Genomic DNA, 10,777 nt, shown 5'->3' on the forward strand with positions numbered 1-10,777 from the left:
AATGAGTATGAAGACCAGCAAAGTCAGATAAAAGACATGCTTGTTCCAGGTCAGGACCTCAATGTTGTGAAGCCAGAGGGTCATCATGAAAGCCAGGCAACTGTTATTTTCAGAAAGAGATATCCACAATGTTGCTCCATGGTTTTTCTCATGGCAGTGCTAGTATACAAATGTATTTTGAGTTACTTAGACCTCCTCCACACCATGTGCAGAGATGTGAGTTTTTCTGCACCTGTTTCTGCAAGGGCACAAAGAAAACAATTGTTCTCTATGAGCCCTGTTCACACCACAACAATGGTATCATGTGGTGTGAAGAGGACACATAGTAAACAGTTTTCTTTGTGTCTTTGCATAATAAATATGCACTTCTCTGCACATGGTGTGAACAAGCATAGGAAAGCCAAATCTGTGTGTTTTTTCATCAGTTTTTTGCACATATTGTATGAACAATGCCTTAAGGTAATCTGAGCTTTGATTGGGCTTTGATTTTATTCCTTCATATTTGAATGCATAGTAAATACACATAATGTATGGTAAATGCATGGCAAATACACTATAAATGCATTTTACTGCCCATGTACACTAGACCTGAAAGCCAACTGTTCCATTCCCTTGATGGACTGTGTCTAGCTAGTGAAGGAGCAGCATTTTACTTAGGAGCTCATCTCTGTTTTCTTTTTCTTCCAATCGGAAAGCCCAATTTGTCTAATTCACTGCACTGTAAGGAACAGTAAAGCCTAACTGGTTTAGAGTGTTGCCCATTCCTTTTCCATTCTGAATACTACATGCAACTATGTACAAGGGATTACAAGAGGCTGATATCAAAACAAATTGAGGTACTGTTTAAATATAGATTTCAGGTATATATAAAACCAAAGCTTTTTGTTCAGTTCTGGATAGAGTGGTAAAGGATTACAACTTCTGTATGGATTATTTTGCTGTCTGTGTCCCCATTGGGGAGACATACCCTCTTTACTTTACCTGGTGAACAATTTAACAGAACAGAAAGTGACTGGAAATTCAACATTTTTACAGTTGTCGGCAGAGTTAAAATAGAGCTGAAAACTTCCAGTGCAGTCACCTTTTCCAGAGATTTCATCTAATCTCTGAGATATTTTCTCTTACATTCTGTTGTATCTGCAAAACAGGAAGTGAACATAAATCCCACCAACAGGACTGTGACAGCAAAAACTAAAAAAAAAAACACAGAGGTTCTACGCCTGAACAAGTTTTAGGAAAAAACATCAGCTACAATAATAGTTGCCTATGTTGATGCATTTTATGTACCATGCCATATAGCTGATATACTGTACAACATGCTTCCTCAAGGACAAACGCATTAGATCCATTACATTTGGACAGCAAAGCAAATGAGCAAAACATTTTCCCCTTTTTTAACTGGTTCTCGCCTAGCCTATTGTGGAATGACGGCTGGGCAGGACCACTCTTGTTTTGGGAGGACCTCCCATTCTTACCACACATGTGCGCCACCCTGGGGCGCACACCCGGTGATCGGTGGTGAGCTGTGTCCCTCAGACACAGAGCATCACTGATCAGGGTAAAGAGCCAATGATGTTGGCTCTTTACCATGCGATCAGCTATGTCCAATCACAGTATTGTCACAGTGCTGAGGAAAGAAAAGCCAATTTCCTGTGATGGGACGTTTACACTGATAATCAGGTCACTGATCATTAGTGCCCTGATTATTAGTGAAGCCCCATCAGTGCAGCATATCAGTGTCTCTTTATTAGTGCCCATCAGTGCAGCCTCATCAGCAAACATCAGTGATGAAGAAAAAATACTTATTTGCAACATTTTATAACAGAAACAAAGAAAACACTTTTTTTTCAAAATGTTCTGTCTTTTTTTTATTTGTTTAGCAAAAAATAAAGAAACCCAATGGTGATCAAATACCATACAAAAAACTCTATTTGTGTAAATAAATGATACAGATTTCATTTTGGTACAGTAGTGCATGACCGCGCAATTGTCATTCAAATTGTGACAGCTCTGAAAGCTGAAAATTGACCTGGGCAGGAAGGGGGTAAAAGTGCCCTGTATTGAAGTGGTTACAGAGTAATCCAGGCCACAAGTAGAATTGAATCAGTGAACTGCTAATGCTATATGGGAAACATGCCAACTGTGCTAGGTTAGAAAAGCCATTTAGCTCTGTGTTTTATAATTCAGTTTAACCGTAGTAAATTCATTTCTTACAGAGCTTTTGGTAAGACTGCAGTCTTACCACAAAATACTGTTCTGTGGAACCCCAGTGAACACTACACTGTGTTTTCCATAACCGAGCAAGATGGCCAAATACACAAAATGAAAACTAGAGCCAGAGTGGTGTTAGCAAGACCATGAACTCCAAGTAGTTATAAATAACCACTATGCAATTTATTTATTTATTAGGAAATCATAAAATTTATTTTCCATAAAAGTACCAAATATTTCTTGGTATCAGCCTCCTGCATACTAGGATTGGGAGAAGAAGGGGTAGAACTCTGAGCTAGAGAGCCCAATGCTTTCTATAATGCTTTCACTTTAATATTATGAATGCGCTTACAGAAGGGGAGAACAGAGGGATGTCCTTATAATTGTACTACTGCTCTGCATTGTCAAATTACAAGCTAGTTGTGCTGTTTGGCAGGGATGCTTGGATCACAAGACTGGCTAATTAAAATGACCAGTATTTTGGCAGGGAAATCGTCTGTGTGATTTTGTTTGCATAGAGTACAAATTTAACTTACATTTTTTTATAATGGACTGGAGTTTACTTTTATATTTTGTATTGTTATTGCTTTATTTATTTGTAGACTTTCCTCCAAGAGATTGCTCAATGCACCCTTTAGTAGAAGCTCCTTGTGGATCTTCAGCTGAAGAAGAATGTCAATGGATGGATCTGCCATATACACTGGTGTGTTATCTATTTTGTTAAATTATTAGAGGGTGTATAGTTCCTTCTCTCTTTGTTGTTATATGTCTGTATTCTTTTGCTTTCATCCATATTTATGAGTGGTAAGGTAAGTCAATAATTGTCACAGATAATGATTGTGGTGCTTTTAAGAAAACCGTTTCCATTGTGTTCTAGAAACCCATGGCTGTCATGTTCATAATCGCATCTGTATCATGGTCAGTATAATAGCTCTTGCTATGGGGTTTTAAACAGGAAACATAAACAATTTTTCAAGATAATGTTATATCTGTACATTACATTCAGGATTTAAATTAGGATAATTATAGTAAAGTTTGTAATGTTTTGTGAGAGATCCCTTTTAAATACATATCAGCATTTCATAAATAGAAATAGGTTTGCATTGTAACAGCATGGTCTGAATTTACTAACCAACTTTTCTTTACATGTAAATGGTGTCCTAATTCAAAAGGTAACTGAGCAGAGTTTCCCAGCAGGGGTTCAGCCACCTGACTTTGTTTTTTTTGCCATTGACTACCATTGCGTCGATAGTTATAAGTCAAGCATTGCAGGGTTGGATGAGGAAATTGAATCTGGTATCTTAGATAATAGTCCTTCCCTACGAACACCAGTGGGAATATGATATTAAATGACATTTCTTTCTCATCCATTGCGCAACATGGGAAGTCTTTAATTTTCAGGTTATGCTGCTGGAGGATTGAACACTGGCAGGCAAAAAAAACTAAACAAGCCCAGGATAACCTTTCCTACTTCAGCATGCTTGAATATTTTGGTAGTGTCCTAGGGGAAATTAACCTTTTGTTTAGGCTCTGCAGTGGTAAAGACTAACCAGTTTTTTTTTAGCACTTTTCTTAAAGGATGAGTTCAACTTTACAGAAAGAATAATAAATGCACATATTTTTGCAGAAAAAAATGTACATTTATTATTTTTTCCTGCAGAAGCCTGGAAAGCATTGCACCCATGTTCAGTAGATCAGGGGTGCAACATTAGCAAACCGAAAACATTGCAACTTAAAACAATGTGACAATACACATACTCTCAGTGACACTCAGCTGCTGTATTGTATGTGTTCCTACATCAGTAAAGTATAAATAAAATAAAAATAGTGCTGCGATACTGAGGTTATATACAGTGGGGAAAATAATTATTTGATCCCCTGCAAATTTTGTAAGTTTGCCCACTTACAAAAAAATGAAGGGTCTATAATATTTACTATAGGTGTATTTTAAATTATAGAGACAGAATATCAACCAAAAATCCAGAAAAAAACAAGATACAAAAGTTATAAATTGAGCTGAAGTTCAGTGAGTAAAATAAGTATTTAATCCCCACGCAAAACATGACTTAGTACTTGCTGGGTAAACCCTTGTTGGCAAGCACAGAGGTAAGACGTTTCTTGTAGTTGGTTACCAGGTTTGCACACATCTCAGGATGGATTTTGGTCCACTCTTCTTTACAGATCTTCTCTAAATCCTTAAGGTTTCTTGGCTGTTGCATGGCAATTAGAAGTTTCAGCTCCACTCCATGACCTTAATGTGCTTCTTCCTGAGCCACTCCTTTGTTGACTTGGCGGTATGTTTTGGGTCATTGTCATGCTGGAAGACCCATCCATGACCCATTTTCAGTGTTCTGGCTGAGGAAAGATGGTTCTCATGCAAGATTTTACAATACATGGCCCCGTCCATTGGCCCCTCAATGCGGCAAAGTCAGCCTCTACCTTTAGGGGAGAAACAGCCCCAAAGCATATTGTTTCCACATCCGTGCTTGACTTTAGGGATGGTGTTCTTAGGGTCATAGTCAGCATTTTTCTTCCTCCAAACACGGCGAGTCAAGTTAATACCAAAGAGCTCAATTTTGGTCTCATCTGACCACAGCACTTTCTACCAATTCTTCTCTGAATCATTTAGATGTTCATTGGCAAACTTCAGATGGGCCTGTACATGTGCCTTCTTGAGGAGGGGTACCTTGCGGGCGCTGCAGGATTTCAACCCATGGCGGCGTTTTGTGTTACCAATGGTTTGTTTGGTGACTGTGGTTCCAACTGCCTTGAGATCATTCACAAGCTCTTCCTGTGTAGTTCTGAGCTGATCCCTCCCTTTTCTTATGATCATCCTTACACCATGAGGCGAAATCTTGCATGGAGCTCCAGACCAAGGACGATTGATGGTTATTTTGTATTTCTTCCGTTTGCGAATAATCAATCCAACAGTTGTCTCCTTCTCACCAATTTTCTTGCTGATGGTCTTTAGCCCATTCCCGCCTTGTACAGGTCTGCAATATTGTCCTGGATGTCTCCTTTGACAGCTCTTTGATCTTGCCCATGGTGGTGAGGTTTAAATGGAAGAATTGCAGCTCATTTATAAAATTTGTATTGTGTTTTTTGGGGATTTTTGGTTGATATTCTGTCTCTATCAATTAAAATATACCTATTCTAAAAAATATAGACCCTTCATTTCTTTGTAAGTAGGCAAACTTACAAAATCTGCAGAGGATCAAAAAATTATTTTCCCCATTGTATAAACAATCATAAATATGCAAAGAATACTAAGATCTACATCAATCCTACATAAAACAATATCAGTAGATATTAGTAAATCACCGCAATTACAATAAAATGTGCATGCATGACTAAATAATAAGTGAGCAGATCACAGCAAAACAAATGTATTGTGCTTTTGTGATTCCAGACAATAGTCTATACAATACTGCTTAAAGTGTTATTAAACCCACCACAGTAAAATCAGTCTGTATAAACATGCTTGTTATACTCACTGTGGAACCTAAAGGGTTAATCCTCTGCATTGGAGGATGTTGGCTGTTTTATCCTGACTTCTCTGATCCTCCCCTTCCAGTGTCCCCCTCTTATGTCCTGATAAGACATATAGTGTGGAGTCACTCTGCAAATGCTCAAGTTGGTGTGTAGGTGAGAGTTCTGTGAGCACTGAGGTGACACCACCTGCATGGTTATAGCACTTATCCAATGGTGCAGGTTTTGAGAACATGAAGAAGCAAATGAGCTGTGAAGAGTTGGATTGTTCACAATATCACTGATTATTTCACATAATATGGACTTGGTTTATGGACATTCATTTAATATTTAGTGTATACTACACTCTATACACCTTCATATATGCTTATTTGTTCATTTATTTGTTTGCAGTGCAGCATTGTTTTATTTATGTTTATGGTCCAGCTAATGCCCCCTCTTCCACCGATCCCCCCCTCCTTGTGACAGCAGGTGGGGGTTCTTCTCCTTGCACCTTCTGTCACTTTTTAAAAACAGTGCCGCTGTGCAGGACTACCTACACAGCCGCGTCATTTATTCACATATTCTTGTTTCTCCTACAAACATTTGTGAAAGAATGAGTCGCTCTCAGGAGCTCAGTAAATTCAAGCGTGGTACCGTGATAGGTTGCCACCTGTGCATTAAGTCCATCCGTGAAATTTCTTGCTACTAAATATTCCACAGTCCACTGTTAGTGGTATTATAACAAAGTGGAAGCAACTGTGAACAACAGCAACTCAGCCACAAAGTGGTAGGGCACATAAAATGACAGAGCAGAGTCAGCACATACTGATGCGCACAGTTCGCAGAGGTCACCAACTGTCTACAGAGTCAATAGCTTAAGACCTCCAAACTTTAGATTAGCACAACAACAGTGTGTAGAGAGCTTCATGGAATGGGTTTCCATGGCCATACAGCTGCATCCAAGTCTTACATTACCAAGTGCAATGCAAAGTGTTGGATGCCGTGGTGTAAAGCACTCTGCTGCTAGACCCTAAAACAGTGGAGACGTGTTCTCTGGAGTGACTAATCACGCTTCTCTGTCTGGCAATCCGATGGACGTTTCTGGGTTTGAGATTGCCAGGAGAACGGTACTTTCCTGACTGCATTGTGCTAAGTGTAAAGTTTGGTGTAGGGGGGACTATGGTGTGGGGTTGTTTTTCAGGGGTTGGGCTTAGCCCCTTATTTCCAGTGAAGGGAACTCTTAAGGCGTCAGCATACCAAGACATTTTGGACAATTTCATGTTCTCAACTTTGTGGGGGCAGTTTGGGGATGGCCCCTTCCTGTTCCAACATGACTGCGCACCATTGCATAAAAGCAAGGTCCGTAAAGACATGGATGAGTGAGTTTGGGGTGGAGGAACTTGACTTGCCTGCACCTCAACCTGATAGAACACCTTTGAACTAGATCGGAGACTGTGAGTCAGGCCTTCTCATCCGACATCAGTGCTTGGCCTCACAAATGCACTTCTGGAAGAATGGTCAAACATTCCCATAGACACACTCCTAAACCTTTTGGACAGCATTTTGGGGACAAGTTTGGTGATATATTTGGGAGCATAGTAATAAATGTTTTTATATGTTATTGTTATTTCTTTCAATTTTATTTGTTGGGCAATGGAAAGCCAGTGGAGGGATTGGGAGAGAGGGATGGCAGATATGGAACGGTTAGTAAGGTGGATTAGTCTGTTAGCAGCATTCATGATAGACTGAAGAGGGGATAGCCTGCGATGAGGTAGGCCAATGAGGAGGGAGTTACAATAGTCAAGAAGAGAGATAATCAGAGAGTGAATAAGTTGTTTGGTAGTTTCAGAGGTTAAGAACGGGCGTATCTTGGAGATGTTGCGCAGGTGAAGTCTACAGGATTTGGACAGCGATTGGATTCGGGAGTGAAAGGACAGATGGGAGTCTAGGATTACACCTAGTACCCTGGCATGAGGGGAGGGATTGATGATTGTGTTATTGATCTTGATAGAGAAGTCAGGGGAGGGGGCATGGGATGGAGGGAATAGTATGAGCTCACTTTTAGAAAGATTGAGTTTGAGGAAGTGCAGTGACATCCATGCCGATATGTCACTTAGTTGATTAGTAATGCGAGAGGAGACTGAAGGGGTGAGGTGAGGAGTAGAAAGATAGATTTGTGTGTCATCAGCATAGAGATGGTACTTAAAGCCATGGGAGTTTATCAAGTGACCAAGGGAAGATGTGTAGATGGAGAAGAGAAGGGCTCTAAGGACAGAACCTTGAGAGACCCCTACAGAAAGAGGAAGTGGAGAAGAGGAGACAGAGTTATAGGTAATGCTGAAGGAGCACTGCAATAGGTAGGAGGAGAACCAGAAGAGAGCAGAGTCTTGGAGGCCAAGAGAGTGGAGTTTGTTGAGGAGGAGGGGATGGTTAACCGTATCAAAAGCCGCAGAGAGGTCAAGTAGTAAGAGTATAGAGTAGTGGCCATTGGTTTTAGCAGTTAGTAAATCATTAGTGAGTTTTGGTAGGGCAATTTCAGTGGAGTGTAGTGAGCGAAAGCCAGACTGTAAAGGGTCAAGAAGGTTGTTGTCAGTGAGGTAGGAGCTCAGGCGATTTTAGACTAAGCGTCCTGAAAGTTTTTAGAGGTAAACAAGAGAAGGGAGATGGGTCGTAAGTTGTTCATGTTGGTGGGGTCCAGTGAGGGCTGTTTAAGTATGGAAGTGATGTGTGCACGCTTTAGAGGGGTGGGGTAGGCACCATTAGAGAGAGAGAGATTGAAGATGTGAGTGAGGGAGCATCGGATAGAAGAAGAGGGTGACCGTAGTTGTGAGGGGACAGGATCCAGGGGGCAGGTAGTGAGACGGGCTTCTGAGAAAACTTTAGTGACCTCTTCAGTAGTAGCAAGGCCAAAAGAGGAAAGTGTTGAGGGAGGTTTAGTATAAGGTGCACGACTATGTCGCTTAAGATTTTTGGTGTTGTCAGTTTGCCACGGTTGTACTGGTCGGGGCCTGATACTTCGTGTAGTTAAAGGAGCAAGTGAGTCTAGTGTGGATGAAAGCGAACTGTTGTAGACAGCAGTGGCCAGGGCAGGGCAGGGGAGAGATTTGGTCACAGAGGCGGTCAGTTGCAGAGTGGAAAAGAGAAGGGTTTAAGTGGTGAAGGTTTCTGCAGGTAATTGTTTGCTGTTTGTAGGGATAAGTGTTTGAAGACGAGGACAACGTGAGGGTGATGAGATTGTGATCAGAGAGAGGAAAGGGGGCTTTTGTGAGGTTGTAGGGAGTGCAAAGATGGGAGAAAACAAGGTCTAATGTATTTCCATCAGAGTGAGTGAAGGACTGTATACATTGTGCTAATGCAAAAGATGAGGTTAGATTGAAGAGTTGGGATGTAGCTGGGTTGTTAACATTAATGGGGATGTTAAAATCTCCGAGAATGATAGTGGGTAGTTCAGAGGAGAGAAAGTAGGGTAGCCAAGCAGAGAAGTCATCAAGAAAGCAGGACACTGGTCCAGGAGGCCTATAGATCACTGCAATCCTCAGAGAAATGGGAGAAAACAGCCGAATGCAGTGAGTCTTGAATGAAGAAAAGGATAGAGAGGGAGGGTTATGGAGGACTTGAAAGGTGCTCAGTGGGGATAGAAGCAAACCAAAGAATAAGAGAGGGTAGAGGTTCATAGATATGCTGTATCACCCAGTATATGGTTTCTGCCCAGTAACCAAAAGACATGCATACAAAAAAGAGGGGTTGTGAAAAATAAATTCACAGAAAAAGTGGTTACATCATGGACAGAATGCGATACTTAGAATAATTCCCAAAAATTATGCTTTATTACACAATAATTATAGACAATAGGGTAAATACCCTGGTTCACCATCACCTCAGTATGAGATAATACACACAGACATAAAAGCAACATCAAGATCGGTCTTAATATAAATGTGCTGCATAAGCAATGACAGAAACCTGTCTAGTGCATTTGCAGCACCAACACATTGGTTACACCACCAGAAGGGTGTGTGTAAAAAAAACATTGTACCATCAGGTATAATACTGTACAGTGCTATGCAATAATGGCTGATAACAGGCACCATATATTAATGAAATTACCCATAACCCAATCCAGGCAATGTGGGTTGAAAAATTGGAAAAGTAAAAGGGGGGGGGGGTTTCGGATGCTCCTATAATAACAGGCTGATAAAATGATAGAAATGCAGCCCCTATGTAGGGCACGAGTGAGTGGTGAACATGTACAGATTCACAATGGACATGCCCTTATGTAAAGATGCAGAGTTATTCATAAAGGAATCACTGTTGGTATCCTTAGTGAGATAAAGATGGCTGGGCCCTGCTTCACAGGGTTTCTTCACCGCAATGTGCGGACTATAAACCACCTTAATATAGATGATAGTATGAAGCCTGCTGGGTCCTCCGTCTCTTGTAATATATAATTGGTGCCTTGCACCTGGATAGTGAATCATATTGTCCCCATCCTGCAATAAATTGATGACAAATGGACAGTCAATCAATATATTCTTGCTGATGTATGTGTAGAGTGGCGAATAAACGCCTTTTCATCTAGCCGTGTGACAGTTCACTCACCACCTGGGCCATAGGTGATACTTTCTTGAAGTTTCCTCCGTCTAGATTACCAGGCATGGTCCCGGAAACAGACGCTGACATCGGGACTGTGACTGGCGGGCTCCGTTCTCCCCTTGGTGCCTGTGCAGCCTTGCACAGCACATGGCACACAAATATGGCCGCTTCCCTGCTGGTCAGCGTGTATGGCGCCAATGTGTGTGACCGGAAGTGACGTATCTGACGTATGACGTCAACGCGTTTCGCCGATGGGCGTATCTCACTCGGATTGGTCAGGACCAATGAGACATCTGCCTTTCAGCTTCCTATTTATGCTGGGCCCAGTGCCGCCCATATATGCAAATCGGTTGCTGGCAACCATTCTCAATGGAAAAAAGAGCTAATTACTTAGCAAGACAACTGGTCATATAACACAACCCCTCTTTTTTGTATAGAAGCAAACCAACCCTACCTCCTTTCTGACCACTGGGTCTGGGTGAGTGGGTCCAGATGAGGCCTC

General features: G+C 41.3%; 2 protein-coding genes across 2 annotated transcripts in view; both read left to right on the forward strand.

Moving 5' to 3' along the window:
* The window catches only part of PIGX (phosphatidylinositol glycan anchor biosynthesis class X), a 37,067-nt gene that overhangs the window by 22,156 nt on the left and 4,134 nt on the right, over positions 1-10,777 (forward strand). Inside the window, exon 6 of the mRNA XM_089681572.1 lies at positions 2,814-2,914. Within this exon, the coding sequence (XP_089537698.1) occupies positions 2,814-2,914 (101 nt within the window). The remainder of the gene's footprint in view (positions 1-2,813; positions 2,915-10,777) is intronic.
* PAK2 (p21 (RAC1) activated kinase 2) overlaps positions 2,814-10,777 on the forward strand; it is a 119,407-nt gene continuing 111,443 nt past the window's right edge. The window contains exon 1 of the mRNA XM_089681570.1: positions 2,814-2,914. The gene's annotated coding sequence lies outside the window, so the exon portion shown is untranslated. The remainder of the gene's footprint in view (positions 2,915-10,777) is intronic.

Source organism: Staurois parvus, unplaced genomic scaffold (assembly GCF_062004578.1).
Source record: "Staurois parvus isolate SC_StPar_1 unplaced genomic scaffold, SC_StPar_1.0 ptg000270l, whole genome shotgun sequence".
NCBI classification, from domain to species: domain Eukaryota; kingdom Metazoa; phylum Chordata; class Amphibia; order Anura; family Ranidae; genus Staurois; species Staurois parvus.